The following is a 27,620-nucleotide window of genomic DNA, read 5'->3' on the forward strand; positions in this document are numbered from 1 at the left end:
CGAGATTATTCGGATTAATATTCACGTTTGTGTCGAGTAAATAGCCGTCTTAGCCGACTTGCCCGTGCCTTTTATCATCTTTCGTGTTGATTTTCGCGATTTATCGTGTGTTCTTTCGCTCTCATCGTGACAAAATGCAATCTCAATTTGTTTTATTCGTAAGTGTGATTTTTTTCCATTTCATTGGTTTTTTAAATGTTGTTTTTTAATTGAATTTTTTCGATTTTTTTTGGTTATTTGAGTTTTATTTTACGTTTACGATGATTTTTTATAATTTTTGAATTATTTTTCCAATTTATGGAATCGTTTGTTTGATTTTTTTCATGAATTATTTTTTTTTTTAATTTATTCGAATTTTTAGAAATTTTTTAAAATTGCTGAATTGGGGTTTTTTGGTTTTATTATTTTTTTTTGATAAATTTTGACCAATTTTTTTGTAATTTCTAGATCTATTTTACTTATTATGTTCAAAATTTTCGTGACAATTTTTGTTTTCATTCAATTTCTCATATTTTTTTATTTGATGGTTCGTAAATTTACCATTTTTCTTGATTTTATATTCGAATCATTCGAATTTTTTAGAAATCCATCGAAATGTTCTTTTTGATATTTTGGTTGAGAAAAAGTTGTGATAGATCATCAATCCAAAATCTGATCTCATTCTCATACTATTTTAAAGCACTCTCCTCCCTCTCTATATTTTTTAGGGCAGATACCTATGGTATTTCAGTATCTTTTTTTACACTTTCAAGTTTCGATTCTCCAGAACTTACATCAACAAACTAGAAAATTGTAATAAAATTCTCAAAACTGAATGAGTGAACTTCATTGAATATTTTTTTCAAAAAAAAATGTTTAGATTGTCAAAAAGTTTTTATGAAAAAAAATATATACGAGTAATATATATAATTTTGATAGGTTTTTGCTGGCTTTTTATTCATTTTTCAACTTTTTATACAGTCTATTTTTTAAAAATAGGTACTTATGATTTTCCATATTCAATCCTCTACCCCCTCCCCCTCTATCCTTTGCTGGCCGATGAAAGCCTCGACTACACGAGTTTAACATTATCAAGAGCCCAACATTGAGAAATTTTCGAATTTTTTATAATAACATCAAAAACTTTAAAATGAATGTGAAATCAAAACGAAAAAAAAAAGAAATTAAAAATTCTTTGCAAGTTTAAAATCGACTCATAACTTCCCTTAAATTTCTTATTCGATCAAATCGAAAGATTTTAGATCATTTATCTAGAAAATATTGCACGAATTATAGTATGTATTATTATTTTTATTTTTTTGATTTTTCGCCAATTTTTCTCAAGCTTCTTTTGCTTGGATTCATTTTTCACGAATATTTTTCCTTTGTTTCTTCATTCTCTCTCTTCCTGTTCTTCATACGTACCTTTTCAGTTTCCTCACAAAGAAAAAATTCAAACCAAAATTACCTTACAAATTTTAGAGATTTTTTTCGACAGTTCAATGCTTCGATCATTTGTGCTCAAAATATCTTTTAAAAATACAAATTTGGAATATTTTTTGGGCCTTCTAAAAACAAAAATGTCTCATTCACATAAAACAAAACCGATAAAAACAGAACAAAAACCAAAAAAAAATCAAAAAAAATGCTTTAAAGAAAAACTAGATAACAAATGTTTATTATTATAACCCCCCTCCTCCCCCTTCTACAATATTGTAAAAAATACTGTAAACACAATTCAGTCACATAATTTTCCACCTCTTGATTATTCTTCTCGCTTTTTATTCGACTCCTTTTCCTGAATTTTATCTTCTAGAACCAAAGAAGAAAGGAGGGGGGGGTCTCAATTTGAAAAAAAAACATACAATTTAAACGTTTTTCCATTATTTTTTCTGCAATACCTATTTCAAACGCACTCATTTCCGAAAACCAACCCTTCAAGACATAAAATTTCGAAAAAATGAAACTAAAATCAAAAAAGTTGGAGAAAATACTTTTATTTTTCAAAAAATTGCAAAAAAAATTCCTCAAAACGAAAAAACTGGAATAAAAACAAAAAATTATGAAAAAATTAAAGAATACAAATTTTCATCCTGTAAGGCCAACATTTCAGACAAATCTCTCTCCCCTTCCCTCTCCTCCTCCCGCCACCTCCTTTTCGTCGCCTTCCCTCCCTCCATTTTTTCAAAAATCTTTCTCTTTGATATGGAGTTGAAAAAAAAACAAAAAAAAAATAAACAAAGAATAATTCTTCAATATGACAAGATTCCAAATAAAATGAGAGGGGAGGGGAGGGGGAGGAATCCAAAAATACTCCAACATTTCAAACTAACATAAAATTTACTTCAACATTAAAAAAAACTGAAATAAAGAAAACAGAAAAAAATTACCACTAAAAAAAATAGAATAAATAGATAGGTACCTACCCTACTTGAATCCCATGAGCCCAACATCTGTCCCCTTCCCCTTTCTCCTTCAAAAATCGCTCTACTCAATGCAAAATTTGGATAAAATTTTGAAAAATGTCTTTATATTCCACTATTACATAAAAATATTCAACACAAATAACAATGCCTTTGGACGTTTTTCTGTGACAAAAAAAAACAAAACAAATGAACAAGTAAAAAGTAAAAAAAGTTGATAAATTCGATCAAAAAACAGAAAAACGTGAAAAACACCAAGCTTATAGAGTAAAAAAAAAAAAAAAAAAAAAAAAACGTTTTCAATTGTCAAAAAATATGAAGAGGAAGCGATCCTCAGAAGTTTAGACTCTCCTTACTCTTCACTCTTCACCCTTCACCCTTCATCATGACTCTCATATTGATTTTTAAAAGGAGGGAGGAAGGGAATTCAACTGTCACATTTTTAAAAATAAAACATTGATAAAATTTGTTCGATTATTTTTCTACAAGTTAATTTCGATTGGGGGGGGGAGGGAGTAGATTCATTTCAATTGCCACGTTCTTTATTAAAATGAAAAAAAATAGTCTAATTTGCTTGATGATTTTCCCACAAATTCGTTTTTTCTCTTTTTTTAGGGGGGAGGGGGAGGAATTATTTTTGGCCCATTTTGGCTCTTGAATTGGTTTTTAAGAGGGGGGAGGAAGGGAATTCAACTGTCACATTTTTCAATATAAAACATTGAAAAAATTTGTTTGATTATTTTTTTACGAGTTGATTTTGTTGGGGGGCGGGGGGGGGTAGATTTATTTCAATTGCCACGTTCTTTATTCAAATGAGAAAAAAATAGTCTAATTTGCTGGATGATTTTCCCACAAATTCGTTTTTTCTCTTTTTTTTGGGGGGGGGGAGAGGAATTATTCTTGGCCCATTTTGACTTTTGAATTGATTTTTAAGAGGGGGAGGAAGGGAATTCGACTGTCACGTTTTTCAAAATAAAACATCGATAAAATTTATTTGATTATTTTTCTACGAGTTGATTTCTATGAAGGGGGGGGGGGGAGATTTATTTCAATTGCCACGTTCTTTATTCAAGTGAAAAAAAAAAATTCCTCAAATTCATTTTTTCTCTTTTTTTGGGGGGGGGGGGATTATTCTTGGTCCATTTTGGCTCTTGAATTGATTTTTAAGAGGAGAGGAGGAAGGGAATTCAACTGTCACGTTTTTCAAAATAAAACATTGATAAAATTTATTTGATTATTTTTCTACGAGTTGATTTTGACAAGGGGGGGGGGGGTAGACTTATTTCAATTGCCACGTTCGTTCTTTATTCAAGTAAAAAATAGTCTGATAAGCTTGATGATTTTCCCACAAATTCATTTTTTCTTTTTTTTTGGGAGGGGAGGAAGGAATTATTCTTGGCCCATTTTGACTCCCTAAAACCCGAAGAAAATGTTTCAAGAACATCCTGAAGCAGCTAAATACATATTGTTGATTTTTCAAATGCCCCCCCCCCCCAATCTCAAACCGTTTTGTGGGTCTGATATCAATTCAAAAAAATGGGTTAGAATTAATTTTCGAGAAAGTGAGAAAATTATAGGAGTTCGAAACCATGTTTTTGGCATTTAAATGGTAGCTCACCAGTTTTGGAAGATTCCCTCATTATGAACCACCATTTTCAAATTTTCTTTCACAATAATTTTCGCTTCAAATTACCCCCTCCCCCTTACTCTACCAGTAAATTTTTCACCTCTCATTCTTTCTTCTACCAATTTCCTGATCATGAATAATATAAAATCAATGAAATATACCATTAATGATGAATACCTAGGTACGACAAAATGCTCATCTTAAACGAGTCTCACTAACGATTAATTTTCATTTTCTGTCCTCGCAGGTTGCATTCGCCTTCATCGGCTGCGCTCTCTCGGCGGCTGTCGAAAGTGCCCCGAAAAGCCTAGAAGCAGCCCCGCTCAACTCGAGCCCAGAACGTAAAAATGATCTCTTAACTGCAGCTGACGAAGCCCAACCCGAAGGTGCAGCTTTGGCCGAAGCTGAAGGCGACAGCGGCGACTTGGACAGCAGCGCTACACACTACCGACCATACCGCAGAGCTTACTACGGTGGCGGATATGGCGGTTACCCATATGGTGGATATGGCGGCTACGGCTATAGCAGTTATCCCAGCTACGGATACGGTCACCACCGCGGATACTACGGTAGCTACCCAAGCTACGGTGGATACTACGGCAGTGGATACTACGGTGGATCCGGATACTATGGTGGTTACTACCCGAGACACGGTTATGGTGGATACGGAGGTTATGGATGGAACAGACGAGGATACTACTACTAAGACGCCTGCGTGATATTTTTATTTATTAAGGATTCTCACTCTTTTCTTTTTTTTTTTTTTGCTCCTTTGATATGTCTTTTTTGTCTCTCTTTTTCGTAAGATTTATGTTTTTCTTTTTGTTTGTTTGTTGGTTTAATTTTTTTACTTGTTTATACATCAGTCCTCTTATTCAGATTTAAATTCAGTCTCAATTTTTTTGATTATTTGATTTTTTTTTACAGTTTGGTTCTCTGTTCAGTTGAATTTTTTTTTTCTGATTTTGTTCCTTTTACGTTGTAGTCCAAATTTGCCCATAATTGATCTGTTTTTTTTTTACCCTATTTGTAATTATAGTACGACCGGATTTATAAGTTCAAATGTAAAAAAAAAATAACAAAAAAACAAAAACAAAATAAAGATTATCTCATTTTTTTTCAAACCTCGAAAATTCTCGTCTTTTTATTTCAAATGATACGTTTTTATGCAGTGAACTAGCAACTGAAGTCTCTGCAGTGTGGATTTAGCTGCATATGACAGCAGCTATGATGACGTAGTTCAACGAGAAAATTGCATAAATATGAAATTTTACTCGAATACGCTGCATTGGCAAAGAAACTTTTAACTACGACTAAACCTACAATTCGAATAATACACCGATTGATTTCACGACTTTTACAGCAAAGTATATTTACTCTACTGCAACTTAATGCATTCGACACCTCCACCACACTCAAATATACCTACGTTTTCCTATAAGTTTGAATTCATTTCAACGAAAATACGACAAAAGTATAGGTAAGTACTTATTATACCTACACAATCACGAGGATGGAAAAGTTTTGGAAAAATTTTCCTCCATTTTGCTGTTTTGGTCGTAACAACAAACTTTCCAACTAACGTATTCCTGGTGTCAACTTTTAATGGAGTTTATTATCGTTCGTCGTATTGCGGTGTTCGTTTAAATTAATTTTTTTCTTCGTTTTCGCTCGCGACTCGGTGTAAAGCTCGCAATTCCGAGAAGGAAATGCGATTTGTAATTTAAAGTGTGAGAGAGAGAGTGAGGGGGAAAAAACAGAAAACAAAGCTAAAATAACAAACATATCCGAGTACTAGAAGTGTCTAATTAATGTGACTAACATTATAGATCCACACGTTAGAGCTACAGTGTGTTTCAAAAATTCTATTTTCTGACTCGGTTGTGTGAAAAATTTTACATTGCAAAATTATTTAAAGAGGTGGAATTTCGAAAAACATATAAATTACTGGGTAGGTATCTAAAAAATAATGTCTTGTTAATTATATCAGTCTTGATCCTTTCAAAGGACGAACCTCGTAATTTCGACACATTTGAAATTTTATGAGATAGATGCCATCAAATTTTCAAGATTCTCATCAAATTCAGAGCCTTGAAAAAATTAGTAGGAAATTGAAAATTGATTAAATAAAAATTAAGAAGCTCAAAGTTTAATTTTTACAGTTGAAGCTCAACTTTTCACAGTCGATAAGTGCACAAGACTGAAAATGTCATTATAAAAATTTTCAAAAAAAAATTGATGAAGTTGAAATTTCAAAGTCTTCCTTGTCATTACTTGATTTTTAAAAAAAAATTAGTCCCTATATCTTTCTTGGTAAGCCCCCCCTTCTGTATTTTAGCTTTAGCTATAATTTTTTCAGTGTCTGAATACTTTCAAAAATGAATTCAGGAACTAAAAATTTGCATATTTGCATACCTCACATGAGTTTTTTTGCTTCTTTTTTTTTATTTTGCATCTTTGACACTTGCATCAAAATACATAACATCTAAATTAGATGGAGTACCTAGCTAAAAATACCAAAAATTTAATTCTTTACATCCCAGCCTTTTTGAGATCCGGATTGCATTTCAGGGGTCGAAATCATTTCAAAATTGGATCCCTTGCCCTCCCTTCCCCACGATCCTTAAACATGGTAAAAACAACATCAACAAATTGTAAATGACGTGAGATGAATTTATTCACATATCTATTCATTTTTTGGATACGAACCCTGCAAGCTCCTCCATCATGCAACCTCCAAATTTGAATGGTTACGAGAACAATTTATGAAAACAAAAATTGTGTGATCGGTTTGAAATTCTAGCTATGAAAAAATTTGTGCTCGGGTTCATCGTCCAATGAGATTCAGCTAAAAAAATAATTTGTGTGTCAACTCAACCAAAATAGACGATTTTGGAAGTCATGTCTTTAAATTTGGCTCAATTTTGTTTACAATGTCTACCCACCCAGTAAGTGAGAAACCCGTAATCAGTTTGGTCCCAGCTCCCTCGGGGGGTGGGGGGGGGGTTCCATCATTTTCACATTATTTGGTCGAGGTAGGTACTCAACTTCAGCAGCGCATTCCTCCAAAATTATGATACTTTGATCAAAACTGAGTTCACAGTTCTAAAGGGCATTGCATTTTGAACTTTTTAAGCATTTTGAAATTTTCAAAAGTTGAAAGTTGAACTTTCAAATTGGAAGTTCAAATTTCAAAATAGCGCTGTAAATGGGAGCTACCATTTAAAATTTCGAAAAAATGTCCACAGATGTACCTTTTGATGCTTTTTTGAAATATTTAATTTTCGAGATGGGATCACTTGATGGAGGGGGAGCACCCCCACCACCAATTTTGGGCGAAACTTTCGAAAGAAAATCTGGGGCATGTGATATATCGAATTCTATGTTTTTGGTGACGCTGAACATGAATATGACGTCAGATTTTCGATAGGACCCCATCCACGGCCCCCAGCACCTCCCCAAAGGGAGTAAAAGTTCAAAAAAGTGTTTCGTTCGTGTGACACATGGAATAGTATGTTTTTGGTGACGCTGAATACGAATATGTCAGATTTTTGATCGAATCCCATCCACGGCCCCCAACATTTTTTTTAGACAACCCATTGGGGGAGGTTCTGGGGGCCATGGGTGAGGTAGATTTGAAAAACTATGGCCATATTCGTGTTCAGCGATATCGAAAAATTACTATTTCATGTGTCCTACGAATGTAACCATTTTTGCTAGGTTCCCCTCTTTGGGGAGGTTCTGGGGGGGGCGTGGACGGATCCAATCAAAAATCTGACGTCATATTCGTGTTCTGCGTCACCAAAAATATACTATTCCATGTGTCACACAAACGAAACACTTTTTTGAACTTTTACCCCCTTTGGGGAGGTGCTGGGGGCCGTGGACAGCGTCCTGTCAAAAATCTGACGTCATATTCATGTTCAGCGTCACCAAAAACATAGAATTCGATATATCACATGCCCCAGATTCTCTTTCGAGAGTTTCGCCCAAAATTGGGGGTGGGGATGCTTCCCTTCAATTGAGAGATCCCATCTCGAAACTTGAATATTTCAAAAAACATCAAAAGGTACATCTATGGAAATTTTTTCAAAATTTTAAATGGTAGCTCCCATTTACAGCGCTATTTTGAAATTTGAACTTCCAATTTGAAAGCTCAACTTTCAACTTTTGGAAATTTCAAAATGCTTAAAAAGTTTTAAATTCAATGCTCTTTCGAACTGTGAAATCAGTTTTGATCAAAGTATCATAGTTTTGGAGGAATGGGCTGCTGAAGTTGAGTAACTCGAGACAATGTGAAAATAATGGAAGCCCCCCACCCGCACCCTGAGGGGGCTGGGACCAAACTTATTGCGGCTTTCTTACTTACTGGGTGGGTAGATATTGTAAAAAAAATTTGAGCGAAATCGAAAGACATGACTTTCAAAATCGCCTTTTTTTGGTTGAGTAGAAATGGAATGACCCAGCTCCCATTTACAACGCTATTTTGAAATTTTAACTTTCAACTTTTGAAAATTTCAAAATGCTTAAAAAGTTTTAAATGCAACGCCCTTTAGAACTGTGAACTCAGTTTTGATCAAAGTATCATAGTTTTGGAGGAATGCGCTGCTGAAGTTGAGTATACCTACCTCGAAATAATGTGAAAATAGTGAAAGCTCTCCCCCCACCCGCCCCCTGAGGGGACTGGGACTGAACTGATTGCGGGTTTCTTACTTACTGGGTAGATTGACATTGTAAACAAAAATTTGAGCGAAATCGAAGGACATGACTCAAAAACGTTGGTTGAGTTAAGGTGGAAAAAAATTACTTAAATCCGTAACAAACACGAAAAATTGAGAAAAGTTTTTCACATCGATCACAAAAATTGCGGAATTGGATCTCTCAGTTTATTCTTGATTTTTCTTCTGTGCAAATTCATCAGTTCCCTTCCTTGACACCGAAACGTCCTCGTGTTCTTTTCATAATTTAAAAAAAAAACAAAAAAGAAACATATAATAAATCATGTCAGACACGATTTTTTCAATTTTTAAAAAATTTTCATGGACCAATGAGGCGATCGGAACTGAGAGACTGCATCAAAAAATTAGGTGCATTTAGCTCTCCCAAAAACATAAAAACCAAATGTGACAATTGTTTTTTCAGATTTCAGAAAAGTTGCTAACCTCTGTTGAAGGGGTCAAATCGAAATAATACATGAATTTATATTCGTATTCAGAACTCTCGAAAATATGTAAAACGATATATGAGGAGGTGGATAGCAAAACGCAATAACTCCATTTTTGTTTTTTTTGGGAAATTAGGAAAAATTGTCAGGAGGGGAAGGGTGGGGGGTCGAGTTCCGAAATTGGTGTCAAATGAAAGGGGAAGGTGCCACAAATAAAATTTCCACTCAATTTCAAAATTTCGGTCACCTGGGTAAGCACAGTGAGGAAAAGAAAAAAAAGTTATTGCGTTTTGAACGCAAAATTTTTTTTTTTGGTGTTTTTCTGCAAAAAAACGTATTTTTTATTTGAAAAAATTGATGTTTAATCGAGAATTTTCGATAAAAAACAATTAAAAAAATGGAATGTGAAATTCAAACAATTCCTGTGTGTGATATGGCATTCAGAGAGTGGCAACGAAAGCACGATTTTTTTAAGTAACTCCTACCCGACGATTTTCAGTACCCACCCGATGAAAAAAAACAGTGTTACCACATCTGCGCAACTGAAATGTATAAAAAGTAGTGGAGTTATTGCGTTTTGCAAACAAAATCTCATTTTTCAATGCATTTAGCTCTAAAATCAGACTTGTTTTCCTCGATTGCGCTATGATATTCAACTGATGGACAAAATCTGACACCGGGAATGGATTCCCCGTTGAATTTTACATAAGGATAGATATCAAACTCAATTTTCGTAATTTTGGAGTTATTGCGTTTTGCTATCCACCTCCTCATATCACACAATATTATTGATATTTTCCCACATTTTGACCAGATTTTTGAAGCTTCGTACTCTGCTCCCTCCACACCGGTAGTTTCGCGAATCCTATCACGAAAAGTACAATAATAGCTGTAAATTTATCATAAAAATGTGTGCTTCCAGGGTTTTTTATTCAAATTTTCAAATTCTTAGATCCGAAATTTGGAAAGCTTTTGAAAATAGAGCTCTTCAAAAAAACTCAACATTGACATCTTTTAAAATTTTGGAAAATATTTTCAAAACTGATCTCATTCATCTTTGGAATGCTGTGATCAGATTTTCTGCAAGTTGCACCAGTTCTGAGTCATTGGACTCCAAAGTTAAGAATTGTGAGAAAAAATGTCGATTGCTGAAAAAAAACCACCCCAACCGCTTCAGGGGTGAGGGGAGGGAATTGGTGACTCAATGATACTAATCTACATACTCCCAACATAACCTATAAAAAAAAATTGTTGAAAAAAGTATAACATTCCTGAAATATTTATTGGAATTGGTTGCGCAGTTCCAGGAAAACTGAATCTTAAATTAGGTGCCAAAAAAGTGAAAAAACTCATCTTTAAGATTCATCAAGGATGATCTGTCGTGACATGAATTCATTCAATGCACCACAAGTCATAATGGGCTGGATCATTAACTCAGCCCATTTTTCAAAATTTAAACAATTTTTGGCTATTTTATGATTTTTTGCAGTCAATTTGAATTTTTAAAAATTTAATTGAGGTCTTTCATTGATATTTGTCGCCTATTTCTCGACATTTTTTATCATCATTTGAAAAGCTCTCGTAAAATTATGCTCAATATCTTAATGTTTTGATTTTTATTAGTATTTTTTTACCTACCTATTTTACCAACATTCAATATTTACGAAATATTCCGATTCAATGTTGGTAAAATCTGACTTTTTCAAGATAATCTGTACTTCTGAAAAGGAGGAGATGTAATTACCTAATTTGAAATCCGCTTCAAGTTGGAAAATCCAAAATTTTGGCTGTTCTACGTGACGATCGTGAAAGAAATGCAAAACACGTGTATATCGGGTAATGAAATCAAGATACAAACTAGGATGTGCTACTATACGAGTCGAGTCGAGTAGAACATGTTTTTTTTTTTTACAACATGACGATGTACTCGTTGTAGGTAATAAACAATGGCGAGTCATCACAGCACCTTGTACTTGTCGTATTTTTGGAAATCCCCAACACATTAGTTTTTTTTTTTTGCATAGATTGCATCATGTGTGTGTATTTATGCCTAAATAAATTAATAAATAAAATTTTAAAGTGCCTACATTGTACGATACGAAATTCATTTTCGTTGTTTCGCTAGACATTAGAGACGCGAGGTTGTTGACTTAATCGAGCGTGTCGAAGAGGTCGAAAAGATCTCATATAGTGTATATGTGCTCTTGACCTTTATAACAAACATTGAAGCTTCATAATGACGTAAAGTATTATGGAAAAAAAATCGGCGCCCGACTGGGACACGATGTGATACAGCTGGAAGTACAGTAGGTATAAATATGATTTTTTTTTATCGTCTTGCATCCATCCAGATGCACTCTTTCGTAATATGTACCGTAACCTTGAACTTATCAATGTTACCGAGGTGCACGATGACATGTTGATTGATTATCGATCGTGCCAATGCACCTAAATATTTAAGACGTGAAGAAATTTCACCATTTGTGTAACTGCCATACTAATGGAATGAAAGTGAAATGGTCAACGAGGAGGTGAGGAGGGAGGGGGTTATAGCAACGCTGATAAATGTTGGAAAGTGATAGTTTATTAAGATTGAGTCGTGATTTGTTTTGTTCTTCAATCTCTCAGTTTTGAGTCGTAATTTTATTTTTTACACGTTGAAATTTTTGTAATAATTTATGAGTTTCAATTTCGAAAATTTTAAAATGATTTTTAAAAAATCCTGAACAGATTCTTTTGGATTTTCGTTCAATTTTTCGGGAATTTTCTTCATTTATTCAATTTTCAAATTCTATATAGTAGGTAACTTTTTAATTTTTTTGAATTTTGAAACAAGTTTTTGTAGACAATTTCTTCAACTTTCAATGAATTTTATGATAGTTTTCGAAAATTTTATTATTTTTATTGGATCTTTAGACAGTTTTGGGAAGATTCAGGCTGAGGATGAAGTCTCTCCATTATTTTGTACAATATTTTTTCACCAAGTACCTAATCAAATTAATTTCTATGTTGATGTGGATGGTTTAAAAAAATAATATTTAGGTACCAATTATCTAATTAATCGAATAATATTTTCGAGACCACCCGTCGAACAGGTTCTAATTGATGCAAATATACATATCTAAGTACCTATACCTGTAATACTATGTATTAGGTACTATATCGTAAGTATCTGTCTGTCTAGTCTACCTATAATGTACGTAACGTATGTACTTGTAAAACACATATCGACCATGAAAATTAATACATAATACCGCAGCAGTATAACTTTATGGTACGCGATAATAAACCGGTTCACGACTTCGGCCAAGTATTTCTGTTTATCCAGTTCGTCGTACCCCTTTCGTTTTTATTTTTTCTTCCATCTCGAGCTATCGTGCGTGTGTCGTCTTTATCGCCATTTTCTAATTGCTATTGTCGCGTAAGTCGCTAATTCTATACACTTTGAGTGCGAACTTGAAGGATAAGTATAGGTGAAAAGGAAAGGAAATGATACTATTTATGTGCATTGATTCACGTTAGGAAAATACGTTTACGTATACTGTACGTTTACCTACGAGTACATACACTCGTATGTAGTAAAAAAAGTTGGTAATTTTGAATAATATTGTCTTGTTTACTGATATGCGGTGGCGATATGCGACGATAGCGGTGTTATTGCGCGACCGTATAGGTATTCGTGCCCTTGTTTATGACCATTGTGTACTTTAGATGGTATTCGTACATGTATTGCTATACAGATGTATCTATACTGTATGTTTAGAAAGTTTTCGAGGATGGTTGAGAACGAGCTTGTGTACTCTGATAGCGATTTTAACGCGCCCCCCCCCCTGAATGAAGCAATAATGATCGTAATCTCAAACTTTATCTTGGTGGATGTTTCAGAGCCAATGAAAGGCCAACTTTGGGGAGGGCTAAGGTATAATTTCACTTCGATTTTTTTCCCAAATTTCTTCCATGTACTATATTGATGAAGATTATTAACCTGCTCAAGATTATCGGAAGAGGGGAATAAGAAAAAAGTTTTGCTCCAGGTCCAATTTTTTGAAGGAATCTAATCAATAGAGAGTCTGAGGTAAATAATAAATCAGGTTACTTTGTACAATTTTTAAATTTTCAAAATTCGTTTGAAAATTTTAAATTTTTTGTGGGAGACATGATCTTTTTTATGACTTTTTTTAAAGTTAATTTTCTGCGTACGTAATATTTGGGTCATTCCACGTCAATTGGACCAAGAAGTGGTGGAGGGGGGGGGGGTTGGGCGATTTTTTTTAAATTTTTCCTGTGGAATGGCCTTCCGAAGGGATGACCAATGATGCAAATTGCAGCCCTCTAGCCCATTTTTAAAGGCAGCCAGGGGGTGTCAAAGTTTTCAGTGAACCTGAAACATCATCCATTTCAGCAGTGGATTACTCGATAACCGCAATACCTACCAAAATGGAACATTTTCCAATAGCTATGGTTTTGAAAGGATTTTTGGTGATATCATAAAAATCAGTGTTGCCACTTTTTTCCGTATAAAAAATTAGCTCAAAAAGTTTTGAAACGTAGTTTTCATATCGTTCCAACTCCCAAAAATTCTGAAAAAAATATATTATGGACAACTTTTCATGCTGAACAACATAAAAAATTGGGATGGTAACATGTTGCAAAGTTGATTTTAAAAAATTTAAAGTTTGCAAAAAATGCGATTTTTTGATTTAAAACTTGAAAAAAAAATTTTGATAGGTGAAGTTGACCCATTTGACCCCTATTTTTACGTATCTGTTGAAAAAGTTGAAAACCCCTTTTACTCGATGAAATGAACTCCTCACAAAAAAAATCACACTTCGAAAAGATTTAAAATGTGAACGAATTTTTATTTTTTTTTTGTTGTGAGTGTAATTTTTATCAACTTTTTCATGAAATACGCCAGAAAGAGTTCAAAATAAGACAAGTGAACAAATTTAAACTTTTTTTGATGTCATGGAATTCAAAATTCAATTTTTTCGAATTGTGATTTTTTTGTGAGGAGTTCATTTCATTGAGTAAAAGGGTTTTTCAACTTTTTCAACAGATACGTAAAAATAGGGGTCAAATGGGTCAACTTCACCTATCAAAACTTTTTTTTCATGTCTTACATAAAAAAATGACATTTCTTCGCAAATTTTAAATTTTTAAAATTCAACTTTGCAACATGTTACCATCCCAACTTTTTAATATGTTGTTCAGCAAAAAAAGTTGTCCATAATATATTTTTTCCAGAATTTTTGAAAGTCGGAACAATATGAAAACTACGTTTCGAAACTTTTTGAGCTAATTTTTTGTACGAAAAAAAGTGGCAACACTGATTTTTATGATATTACCACAAAGCCTTTCAAAACCCTGTAAAGGGAGGAATTGCGCCATTTTCTATCGCTTAGGCGAGAGAAAATTGTTCTCTTTTTATTCCTCATTCGGTGTAGTACCAGTTCTCTTACATAACCACGCTATCTGGCGGTTTAGTTCGCGTTAGTGAAGTGTTTCACGTTATCCGATCAGTTTGGCAGTCAACCACGGACTCACCAAGCGTAAGCTTGGTTTCTATTCGAGAGATAGGTCGAAGTGCGGAGCCCTGTCTAGTACATTCTATGTATAGGTTGTGTACTTTCCACCTATCAATTACCAGAATATGCTATATTCTCTTACGTAATGTTCAATCGGATCGGATGCTGTGATCATGGTTACTCGAGATGAACTGCAGTCATCTTTAAATTCTCTCAAAGAGTCATCTATGACGGACCTGCCCTATCCGGCATAAATGCCCTTCTTCCCTGGGTGGTGTTTCTACATGCAAATACGAATACAGAGTATTCGATTCCTGTTACAATCGTAATTCTATTAAGTACGTAACCTTAAATAATTAGACTATGTGAATACAAGTGCTTAATTAACAATAAAGCAAGTATTAAATCATAGTCGTCCGAGTATTTATTTATTCTATTCAGTGTGCATGAATATTTTATACTTTTATATCCGAAGAGTAGGTATACGAGGCGGTAAATTGCCAGTGCCTATCTGTGTATAGCACTAGGTATAGGTCCAACGCATTCGTAGGGTAAAGTTGGACCATGTAAGCAAGTAGCACCTCAGGTGCAAGTAAATACTGTCTTTACAACCCCTAACTATGGGAAAATGTTCCATTTTGGTAGGCATCGCGGTTATCGAGTAATCCGCTGCTGAAATGGGTGATGTTTCAGGTTCACTGAAAACTTTGACACCCCCTGGCTGTCTTTAAAAATGGGCTAGAGGGCTGCGATTTGCTCCATTGGTCATCTCTTCAAAAGGTCTCTCCACAGGAAAAATTTCAAAAAAGCGCCGAACCCCCCTCCCCCTACCACTTCTTGGTCCAATTGACGTGGAATATGACCCATTTAGCTTCCAAAAAATCGAGAAAATGGCTAATTTAAAATTTGAAAAAAATAAGTGGCTGTTCATTTTAGTCTTTTTTGACCTTGTAATTTTGATAAACGGTCGGAGTCGTTCATCGGGCGAAAAAAAAAATCAAACGGATGAAAAATCGGTAAATTAAATTACCAACAAAAATGTGCACATAGGAATTTTATATTTTAGACGTGAATTATTCATTATCATTTACTTATCAACTAATTATGTACTTAACAATTGGATTGTGCATAAAAGTTTGATAAGTTTTTTCATCTTCATAAAGATCCGTCAAATATTAAAAAATAAAAATAAATTAACTATCTACTTGAAATGAATTTTTTTGACAATGTGCTGCTTATGAACAATTGAAAAATCTGTGCATTTTAATTTAAGATACATTCTGGATAGGTGATGTGATGTGATACCTACCTAGATTACACTAGGCAACCTACTGCAAATTAACCGTGGCGCGGAACTGTGTTCATCCGAAGTTCCAATTGAATAATTGAATTTTTCATATTTAGAAAAGTTAGTCTTATGCGTTTGAAACTTCGAAAATCAAAAATCTGGGAAAGTAGTTTACTTGAAAAAGTGCGTAGAACCCGAAAATGGCCTTGGTTTTTTTCTCGAAGCAATACTGATGTCGCTATGAACTCTTGAAGTAGGACAAAAACGGCCATTTTCGAAAATTTGGCAGCCTCTCCTGACCAAAAAAACAACTCAAATTTTAAAAACTCACTCTTTGTTTCGGGGTCTAAACTATCAATTAAGCCCATTTTCAACTCAAACACAAAAAAAAAGTTCAAAATACGTAGTTGCCTAGTCTAGTGTTATTAAGTATTTTATAATAAAACTTACGTAACAATGTTAAGTAGGTAGGTAATTGAAATATGTGCTCAGCTTAAAATATTGGTGTACAGCACAAAATTAAGTAAAAATGTGACATATGCATTTTCATGTTTTCAAAATAAGCCTGTTATAAATGCTACTGCCTTTTAAGTTGAAGAGTACGAAGAATTTGAGCTTGCGAGTAAATTGTATCCAACGTGTTTGGAAATGAGCGCAAGTTCACCGGACAAAATCCATAAATAGAGATGGAAATAGGTCGTTGAATGATGGTCAAATATGTATGAACAAGTCGTCGATCTTTCGGTCCCAACAGATACCAAGGGCTGTCGTAAATTTCCGAAGCAATAACGTCATTCTACAAAGAAGTTGAATGCCAAAAAAAAAAAAAAAAATGTAAGAATAATTTGAAACTACATAGCATAGGTACTGTTACGAATAGATTTTACATGAATACCTACCGTTAATGACTTCGATGCGAATATTTATTGCTGAGGTAACGTTGTGTCGAATGTGTAAAAGGCTGATTTTGCAGAAACCCATATGAAAAATCGCGTGATATAACGGTACATCAAAAATATGGAAGGGAATTCTTTGGCGAATTATTTTAATTATTATTACCGAGCAAAATAGTCGAGAAAGAAAAGACCAACGTTAGAAATTCACACCTCTGGTTTTTTCAAACCCTTCCATATCTCGTTTTCCAAGTATTATTAGAGTTATGGTATTTTCGAAGTGATTTTTTTTAAAATAGTAGAAACAGATAAATTTTATTATGTTGCACCTGTGGTAAATTTTAATGAATCGATTTGAAAGTTTGTTGTGTTAAATGAGTTTTATTTAAAAGCTGTAAAGATATTTATCTTTAAATGGTGTCGGAAATATTACGTTGTATTGGCTGTGTTTTACGAAGAAAATCAATTTGAATTTTGTTGTGTCGTTTTGAATTGAGTTGGAAATTTTTAAAAAATCGAATTGAAGAAATCTGTGTCCTATTCGTCGAGGTTTGAATATTCAATTACGGTTCTAAGATTGAAGATTGGTTTTGATTGGTCCAGATCCCCCCTAACAGTACCAAAAAAAAACACATAACATTCTTAGTTATTTAAAATAAGGAACTTCATTCAATTACTTAGGTAAGTGCATACCATTTTCTGAAACATTTCTCCAATAAAACAGACTGCTAGCCAAGCCAATAACACTCCACAAAAGAGCGCAACGAGGATCAATTGTTGCCGGGCAAACGTTGTTAGAGTGATCTGTTATGAATACAGAGTTTTAAATTATCAATCAAATAATTATTATTTTATTTCATTTTTCATTTTTTTTTTTTTTTTGAAGAACCAAACGTACCGATGATATGAAAAATGCCAAGGTTACCGATACCATTAAAAGCTGCGTGTGAATTATAGTACATAGGTAATCCATCTGTTCAGCATACAATTTCGCAAGACTTGGAGCACAATAACAGAAAATAAAATGTTAGGTGTTGTTTCGAAATGAAAATATTTTGATGAAACATTAAGACTTATTGTCAGCTCATTTGGTGGTCCCTATCCTAACTATATAGCAAAATTGAACGAGTTATAGTATAGACTAGGTAGGTACTTACGAGTGTAATTCTTGATGTCGTTCTATAACGATGACGATTTTCCTGATCAATTCGTCCAATGCAAATGCCCTTTTTATTTTCACCTCGTGGATTCTGGATAAACTTCTCAGTGTGCGTTTCTCATCCATCGCTGCCTCTAAATTACAAGCTTCGTCCATTTGCAGAAAAACTGAATACGAAGTTTGTCGTAAAAATAAGCCGAGCAGTTTGAATCGATTGTAAATCAGAATCGTGATTATGATTATCAAAGAGGGAAATGCTACAAACAGAATCTCTGGTATGATGGTAACACATTGTACAAATCGAATCGCCAAGCTCAGCGTGATTGTTTTATCAAAAGGAAAATAGGTGGGATAATGATAAATGAGGTAATTTCCATAGCTAACGTAATGTCCCAAATTGTTGTTCATTGTAAAGAAAAACAAAATACAGCTTACTCCTGCAATTATTTCAACTTGCCGTTTCTTCAAACGAGCGGTACAAAACAAAGCAAAGGTTACTTCTTCCTCAGGAGTAGAGTTGAAAAAAGCGATCAATTTTGAAAGTAAATCTTTACCTTGGTACATCCAAGCATAGATGGCAACTCTACACAATACTCCAGACATGGCTGGTGCAGGTAATAACCAAGCGTAGTAATCGTTTGTCGGTTTGTTGAATAAGTAAAATAAACACGATACGTTAACGAAGAGAAAACTCAGGGTATTGAAAATGATCCAAGCTTTCCTGAACTTCATCCGAACATTTTCGTGGAAACAGAATCCTCCGAGACAACAATAAAGAACGAAGATCGTCTTGGTCGTCGCATTTTCGTATATTTCGTCGAATTCGTCGATAAAAATAAAGTATTTGATTTTTTCCCAAATTTTTGAGATCATTATTATAGTACAGAGATTAGAGAGGTAGGTATATCGCACTTTCAGAATTCGCGAAATGATTTATTTTAAGTTAAGTACCTAGGTATCCGAAAAGCTATGAATACGCCCACGTTACAAGAAAATCAACACTACAATAACGCAATTGTTTTCAAATTGTATCGTAGGTAGGCCTAAATGTTTTGAAATATTTCAAAAACCTTAACGAGAATTGAAATTAGGATTAAATTTTTAAATTTTCGTATTTGTTTTCCATGTACCTACTTATAATACCGTATGTAAGTACTCGTAAGTACATTAAGTACACAGAATTGTGTGAAGTTTATTTATTTATATTTTTGTATAGACCTATAGATCGATTTTATGGAAATTTACGCAGCTTAAATTTACACATTTTTTGAAATTTTTCAACTCCAATAGGTACCTATTGGTGAAGATATAGGTATTTATTTAAAAGTGGTAACAAATACAACACAATAATTTTCACGTTTTAAAACCATAGAGGTCAGAATTAATTTTCGTTTAAATTTTGGCCATATTTTTGAAAAAAATTCAAACTTTTTGATTCTCGAAAAAACACAATCAAAATCTGAATCCTAATTGGTTGAAACGATTTTCGAAAATGTCAACCTGTATAAATATAAAAAGTCACAAAATTGGTAACTAATAATTATGACAGTGATACGTTCTGAATTTCTTGTTAGTCCCGGCTTGCCCAAGGATCGATTGCACCCCCCCCCCCCCCACCGATCCACCAGTACAACTTTTTTTTTAAAAGGAGAGTCCTAAGGAACATTTCTGTTTTCTAGCATTTGTCCTCCATAAAAAAGTGACCCTACTTACAAAATGGCTGCCATTTTGATTGACGGGTCAGCCAAGAGATCGCAGATTTTGCGTTCCAACACAGTTTACAGCCTACAAAAGTAGATTGAAAGAGGAGGCAAAAATTCATCACCTGTAAAAATTTCAAGAGCTAAAGTGGTTTTTTCGATTTTGGGCGAATTTTCAAAAATCAAGTTTTAGCCAAAAATGTAGGAAAAAATCAAAATTTTACCAAATTAACCAAGAAAGCTAAAATTTGGGATATACCCTATTTTCGACCTGCCAATAAATCGATTGGAAACTGTTTCAAACCGTTTTGAGCTGTTCTGTGGGGAGCCTCCAGCAGATTTTTGAAACTCGAAATTTCCATCTCAAAAATTCATCATCGAGTTGGAAAGCCGAAATTCATTCTGCAAACTAATTTCAATACACTACGAAGTCGACTGCAAATGGATTTCAAGCTGTTTTGGAGCCTCCAGCGACTTTTTGAAAATTTCTGGAGCCTCCAGTAGATTTTTGAAACTCGAAATTTCTCTAAAATTTCATCAGATGGATATGAAAAACCGAAATTTACTCTGCACTCCAATTTTAACAGCCTCTGAAGACGACTTCAGGTGGGTTGGCGTTTTCAGGAAAATTGAAATTCCCAAAAAGTAGCTGAAAGCTTCAACACCACTTGAAACCACCATGCAGTCGACTGTGACTCCATGATGAAATTTTGAGATGGGAATTTCGAGTTTCAAAAATCTACTGGAGGCTCCAGTAATTTTCAAAAAGTCGCTGGAGGCTCAAAAACAGCTTGAAATCCACCTGAAGTCGACTTCGTAGCGTATTGAAATTAATTTGCAGAATGAATTTCGACTTTCCAACTCCATGACGAAATTTTGTGTGGATTTCGAGTTTCAGAAATCTGCTGGAGGCTCCAGAACAGCTCAAAACGGTTTGAAACAGTTTCCAATCGATTTGGCAGGTCGAAAATAGAGTGTATCCCAAATTTTAGCTTTCTTGGTCAATTTGGTAAAATTTTGATTTTTTCCTACATTTTTGGCTAAAACTTGATTTTTGAAAATTCGCCCAAAATCGAAAAAACCACTTTAGCTCTTGAAATTTCGACAAGTGATGAATTTTTGCCTCTTCTTTCAATCTACTTATGTCCGGTTTAAAAAATGTCGTGCAAGTCCTGTGTTGGAACGCAAAATCTGCGATCTCTTGGCTGACCTTGTTATATCCTCATATGCCTAACCTGCCTGTGTGTACTATTATGTATTACTCCCTATGGTAACACTGCGTTGTCCTACTCGGAGCTGCACCCTAGACGCAGCTACGAGCGTGTGGAACGGCGTAGTTCTGTTTCTTTCGGCCGGAGAGATGGGCTATCGGGTTAAATACGTCACTTCATTGCGCGGATATATTATATTCTCAGACCAACATGTGTTATAATCTGTGAATCTTGGTTAATTTCGGATAATCTTGGTTAATTTGGTGTTAATTTCGGTTTAATCGTCCATCGGGACACACTTCGTGATAAAATATACCATTTGTGTAACATGTGTGTGTATTTTATCCACATTCTGTGGTTTATTCTTATAACGCCATCCTGCTGAGCTAGCCAGGTAAGTTATTCTCCTCGGAGTATTTCTTAGTTCTCCCCTTTGAAGTAGTGATTTATTATATTACGGTAACAGGCATAAAGTAAGAATATTCTCACATTGGCGCCCAATAATCTTCGAAAAAGACAGATTGGTGACTTACACTCGTCATCTGCCTTTAAATTTCCATTCCCGGTTGAAATTTCACACCATTGTGTGTGAAATTGCAACAGAGAGTGGAAATTTCCCACTGAAAAAACCATTTGTGTTTGTCCCCTCGTAAGGACAATAAATTTAGGTATAATTTATTTTTAGTCAGTGTGAGAGTTGATATTATTATATATTAACCTTACTCAGATATTCACATCATCGTATGTAATATCATAATAGATATTTAATACCATTGTGTGTAAATATTTCAAACTCAAATAAAGTTGATTCTAACTGAAAAATGAGTAATTTTTTCTGTCTATTCTCGTCATATTTAGGTAGGTTTGCATAGTCAAAACCTACTTAAAAACGTGAAAACGTGGTCCCTCTATACCTCCGCTACCCCTGCCACCACCCAACGCAGGATCGCGCCAATTTTGGTTGCAAAAACAGCGTGAAGGTCATAGAGAATGTGAAAACGTGATCGTCAGTTTTAGGTAGGTTTGCATAGTCAAAACCCACTTAAAGACGCGAAAACGTGGTGCAATCCATACCTCCTCTACCCCTGCCACCACCCAGCATAGGATCGCGCCAATTTTGGTACCAAAAACAGCGTGAAGGTCAGAGAAAGAGCGCGAAGTCGCGAACCAATCACAGTGCAGCAGATACATTACGCCATATTGTGCTGTTGTATCTGCCGCACTCCACCCTAACAACAACGGACGTTTCGTAGCTAGCTAACCACGTTGCAAGCCGCTGTATCACACCATAACGGCCTGTTAGAGCTACCTCACCCTCCCTATACCAACGGACGCAGTCGCATCACACACCTTGTGCTGTTGCCGCAGCTGCGCCCTTTTCTATTCCAAGAACACTTCGCGCCTAAATCCGGCAGTTATTTTATGTGCCTCGTGTGTGTAGTATTCACGTACCTCGGAGATTACTACTCGTTTTTGCTTTCTTGCTTTTTAATTTTTTTCAAAGTGTGCATATTTATTTTTTGCTTAGCTTATTTTTTGCTTTTAAATACTGTGCATATTTCCGCGATTTTTTTTTTCTTTCTGTGCTTTTTGTGAATTTTTCCTAAGATGCCAAGATTCTACCACTGTCTCTGTGTATTAGGTAAGCACAAAAAGTCTTGCCCAAACTATATAAATAATTTGCAGGATCGTGATTCTAATTCCATTTGTGAACAGAATACTAGCGATCCTACCACCCAAGAGGCTGAAATTGTTACTAATTTAAGCCCATTTTCCTACACCTCATTTTTCAAAAAATGGGATAATTCTCCAGTTTCTCCACTCGATTCTGAGGTGGATGGAGAGGATTCAGAGGAGGTCGATGCTGACGACTCTGAATCCACTAATTTAGCTAAAACCACCCTCCCTCCCCCTATTAAGCCCATTAAAGACGCAACTTCCGAATCAAATGCACAACCAGACCAACAACTGCAACAGAAGAATTCTGTCATCGTCGGTACTGACGATTCAGAATTCCCAGAATTGCCAGAAGACGTTGATACTAACGATCCACTTCTGGGATTATTCAAGGACACGTGGTCATCGCAGGTGCAGATGATTAAGAAAGTTAGGGCAGGCCAGGCTGTACATGATAAGTACATTCGCGAATTAGAGAAGGATAAGGAGGTGGTTGCTAAGGTATTGACTGCTAATACCAAAGCAATTAAAAAAACCCACAACCAGTTCAAGAAATTTGAACAAAAATGCAGTTCCTGGGCTGACAATCTTGTCAAAACAGCCGAGGAACATGTCACCCTAGCCACTAATACAGCCTCAGAAGCCCGCGAACTTGCTGCGAATACTGCACGTGAATTTCGCAAAGATAGGGAAGATAGGGATACCAGAATGGATCAACACGTGGCAGACTGCCAGGTGATGGCTTCGGAGCTTGCAAAAGTGAAAAAAGCCCAATTTGGTGGCTCTCACAATTGCAGCAATGCTATTAATGCGCCGAAGTCCAAAACCATGCCATTTGATTCAGCCTCCCTGAAAAGTGCAGGTATTTTTTATGATGAGTCTAGGAAATTTTTCCCCCACGAATTCGTTTCGCAATTTGATAAATACTTCGAGAACTTGAATGTTGTGGAAGCTCACAAAATATTCTTGTTCATCGGAGCAGTGAAAGCAAAAAATGCCGACACCTGGAGAAGCAAAGTAGAGAATGTGATTTCTTACGATATGCTTCTCCAGAAATTTTTCGATTTTTATTGGGACAAAGCCCATCAAAATGCTGCACTTAGGGAGTGCGAATTACGATTCCGATCCCCCTCAGGTCCTAAAGAAATGGCTGACCAAATGATTCGTTGGGCTAAAACGCTCATGAAACAAAAATATGCCATTGAAGAATGCATAGTCGATCTTCTGGTGAGCAAAGCCCCCCTTGAGTATAGAATTTACCTTAAGGAAGATGGCCAATCTGTGGAAAAACTCATCAGTAAGCTGGAATTTTTCTCTAACGATGATGTTGACCCAGAAAACGAGGTACCTATTGTGTTCTCAGGTCCAGCTTACTCCAAGACTAACCACCAACAATTTGGAACCCCAGTTTATAATAACGATGGTTCCAAGGAAGTTGAACTCCCTGATATGGCTACCCTCCAACGCCAATTTAGGAAAATGTTAGGTGGAAACGTCAACGAACACGATGTCTTAATCACCCTTACCCCTAAAAAGAAGTTTGGTCAGTCAGAAACTAAAAATTCCAACTCTGATGCTCAGAAATCTGCGAATACTGCAAAACCTGAGCATCCCAGAGAGAAATTCAATGTTAAAATCCCATCTCACCCCCCTCCTACCTCGAATCCCATTGCTCTAATTTTTAATAAACATGGGCTGGAGCCGATTCACGCTTCCGATTCTGAAAGCAGTTCATCAGAGGAATCTGAGGATGAAGAAACCCCCCCACAATAAACTCTGTCCTAAGTCCTAAAGTAATGACGATCCTGTCACACCCTAAGCTGAAAATCAACTTGAAATTCAGGTTGAAATTCACCTAGAGCCAGTTTGGGACCAAGAACCAAGTACTTCAACAGGGGTGAGTGTTGTTACTAACACCCCCACTGTACAATCTCCCCCCACTTCCGATGCTCAAACTCACGATACTGTGAATAACAGCATCTCCACTCCATCAATGTCAGCTGGGGCAAATGTCAATTTAGACACCCCCACAGACTCTATAGAACAACAAATGGAAACCACAGTCACCACTGCCTTGTAAATAGTTGAGAATGCATTGTCATTTTTAGCTATAATAAGCTTCCCCATGTTGTTCAATAAATACCTATTTTATAATAAATGGTCATTTTCAACAGATGAGTAATTTATTGACTTATAATAATCAATAGATTCCATTTTCAGCAATTTCCCATCCTTCAAACGAATGATTCGACATCAAATATGATTTTGAATCCAAAATTGTTCAAAAATTCGTGATTTTGAGAAAATTTGAGCCAAGAATGCATAGTCATTTTTCAAATGTCTCAAAAACGCAAGTTTTGTGCCCAAAAAATACCAATTCAATGTTGAATGGTATTTTTTCCCATGAAAACGAGTAATTTGGTTTCAAATATGATTTTGAGTCCAAAATTGTTCAAAAATTCACAATTTTTGGGAAATTTGAATCAAAAAATGCATGGTTGTTTTTCAAATAACCGGAAAATGCAAGTTTCTAATTCAAAAATACTTATTCAATGTTGAAAAGTATTTTTTCCCATGATTCGTAATTTTTGGGCAATCTGAGCCAAAAATAATGCATTGTCATTTTTCAGATCTCTCAAAAAGGCCAATTTCAACTCTAAAAATATTTATTCAATCTTGAATAATGTCTTCCCTCATCAACGAATAATGCGGCACCAAATATGATTTTGTGTCCAAAATTGTTCAAAAATTCACGATTTTCAGAAAATTTGAGTCAAAAATGCATTTGTCATTTTTCAAAAATTCTGAAAATTCCAAATTTTACCCCAAAAACAAGTTATTTAATGTTAAATAATTGTTTCCCTCCTCTGAATGAAAATTTTTGCGTCAAGAAGCACTTGAGTTGCTTTGAAAACGCTAAATTTTAACCCATTCTAGCCAGAAAAATTTTAATTTGATAATAATTGAAAATTTTTTTTTCTATGGCAAAGTTACCCGAGAAAAACTACTTTTCAACCAACAGTTTCCCAAATTTGAAATTTTGATTCTAAAATTCAAATTGAAACCAAATTTTGGAAAATTGATTTCGATCCTGAAACTCAATTTTCACAGAATCAACACCTCCCAAATGACAGATTTGATCCTAAATTTTTCATTTTCAAAAAATGAACATTGTTTCCTACCTCAAACTTCACTGAAATTCTTTGATGAATTGAAAACACCCCCAAGTTTGAAAAAAAAGGGTAAGTCATATGGAATTCTATTTTTGCAATCAGATGTGTAAAATTACCAAAAAAGCACATGATTAATAAAACCCCAAGTTGAGAAACCCTGGTACTACGCAGTTGTAATTTTACAACTACGTAGTTCTTTGTGTTCCAGCAATCAGCTCCTCAGCACAGGCCGCATTATGCATTTTGCCGCCATCCTGGCACTGAGACACCTGTCTTGGCAGTTTGTTAGAAAGTGCGGAGTAGGGTGAGTGCAATCAGCACACAAGCCAACAAGCGATTCTGCTTTGAGCTCTCCGATCATTTCTTGTGTGTTTATGCTTGTGTCAAATACAATATTGGATAATTTTTTTTTTTTGAAATTGTTTTACCCACACTGTTATTATACAAGTGTTTCTTCTTACTTTTGATGCTATTTGTAAGAAGGCATAATCATTTTTTTCCATTTGTGAAAAATGTTGATTATGCTGATTTTATTTGGAGTTTTCTAGTTTTCGGAAACTTTAAGCTTTTTTTTCAAGTGACGTGATTTTTTTTTAACAATAAAATGTGTCGTTCGCGTATGTGTAATCATTTTCGTTTTTTAATTTCTAATGTAAGCTGACAGTTCCTGATACTTGGAGTTCCTGATACTGGGTGAGTACAATCGTTATTTTATGCTTTTAAAATTTAAAATCAAAGTGTTAACGTAAACGTGTCAATGCGGCTCCCAACGCCAACTTGACAGACATATTATTTATCCCTAGTATTGCTTTTTTCACGCATTTCCGGTAATATTTTATTATTTTCGCAAGAATTCTGTCTGACTGACCCCCCCCCCATCACCTTCTCTGTTAGATTTCAGAAATGACTGAAATCCTCGATCATCTCTGTGAGGGGTGCAAGCTCTCTGTCACACACCTCAGCCCTACCAAGGTATCTGAAGCCAATAGTGCGGAAGACCCTTCATCTGTTTCTCACCCCAGTTCAACCACTGAGCCGAAATGATGCTATTTTTTGCAACACAGTGGTTGAAATTTACGAGCACCCAAATTGAGAATAGGAATTCCACCAGAAAGTGCTCAATCTTGAGCAATTTTTGTACCAAAGGTTTTTCCAAATACTCAAATAACTACGAGTTAAAAATTTACTTGAAAATTTTCAAAAAGCCAAGTCTTAGAAAATTACTTCAAGTGAATTTTTCCCAAACCAGTGAAAATTTTGGAACCAAAATTTTCCACATTAAAATTCCAAACCAGGTGACAATGTTGTCAAATGGAGTAAGAGTATTTCCCACGATCTCAAACTATTAATTTTAATAGGTTGGGAGAAATCATTTCAAAATTTTGCAATTTGAAAAAATGCAATTCGATACTGAATGCATTTTTTTCTTCCTTTTTTCCTTTTTTTTTTTTTTTGGTTTTTTGGAAAATTTATCCAAGTAACCAAGATAACATGTGTCCCAAACCATGATAACTGAAATGTTTCAGTGTCATTTATCCACCATAAGGTAGGGCAAAGTTTCCTGGGGAAGTTTACACTCAAAAAACCTCATAAACTTGCGATTATGCAAATTTTGACAAATTTTTGACTTGTAATCTTTGCTCAAAAATCCCTACCAGTTGAAAAACACCCTCAGCAGGGGCAAGGACTTCCCCCTCCCCCCTGCCATTGATTCCAATAGAACTGAAATAGTCCATCTTGAAAAATAATTCCATTGTGAAATTTTTCGAGAAATTTTTTCAAGGAAGTTTGTGTCCACTCC

At 34.9% G+C, this 27,620-nt stretch overlaps 2 protein-coding genes across 2 annotated transcripts; one reads left to right on the plus strand and one right to left on the minus strand.

The window, feature by feature from the left end:
- On the plus strand, window positions 1–5,162 carry LOC135846714 (pupal cuticle protein Edg-91-like). Its single transcript, XM_065365956.1, has 2 exons — window positions 1–158; window positions 4,277–5,162. The coding sequence occupies exons 1-2, from the start codon at window positions 135–137 to the stop codon at window positions 4,733–4,735; spliced, it is 483 nt and encodes a 160-aa protein (XP_065222028.1). The 5' UTR covers window positions 1–134; the 3' UTR covers window positions 4,736–5,162.
- A 12,436-nt stretch (window positions 5,163–17,598) lies between these two features.
- Window positions 17,599–19,604, minus strand: LOC135847754 (uncharacterized). Its single transcript, XM_065367454.1, has 2 exons — window positions 18,057–19,604; window positions 17,599–17,897 (listed from the first exon to the last, which is right to left on the minus strand). Exons 1-2 carry the CDS (start codon window positions 18,929–18,931, stop codon window positions 17,756–17,758), a joined length of 1,017 nt encoding a protein of 338 aa, XP_065223526.1. The 5' UTR covers window positions 18,932–19,604; the 3' UTR covers window positions 17,599–17,755.
- Window positions 19,605–27,620: the final 8,016 nt, after the last annotated feature.

This window comes from Planococcus citri, chromosome 5 (genome assembly GCF_950023065.1).
Source record: "Planococcus citri chromosome 5, ihPlaCitr1.1, whole genome shotgun sequence".
Taxonomy (NCBI): Eukaryota; Metazoa; Arthropoda; class Insecta; order Hemiptera; family Pseudococcidae; genus Planococcus; species Planococcus citri.

Coding starts and splice junctions, on each gene's coding strand:
- LOC135846714 (XM_065365956.1), top strand. CDS start 135: ATGCAATCTCAATTTGTTTTATTC. Junction 159..4,276: donor AATCTCAATTTGTTTTATTC/GTAAGTGTGATT, acceptor CTGTCCTCGCAG/GTTGCATTCGCCTTCATCGG.
- LOC135847754 (XM_065367454.1), bottom strand. CDS start 18,931: ATGATCTCAAAAATTTGGGAAAAAATCAAATACTTTATTTTTATCGAC. Junction 17,898..18,056: donor CGACATCAAGAATTACACTC/GTAAGTACCTAC, acceptor TTGTGCTCCAAG/TCTTGCGAAATTGTATGCTG.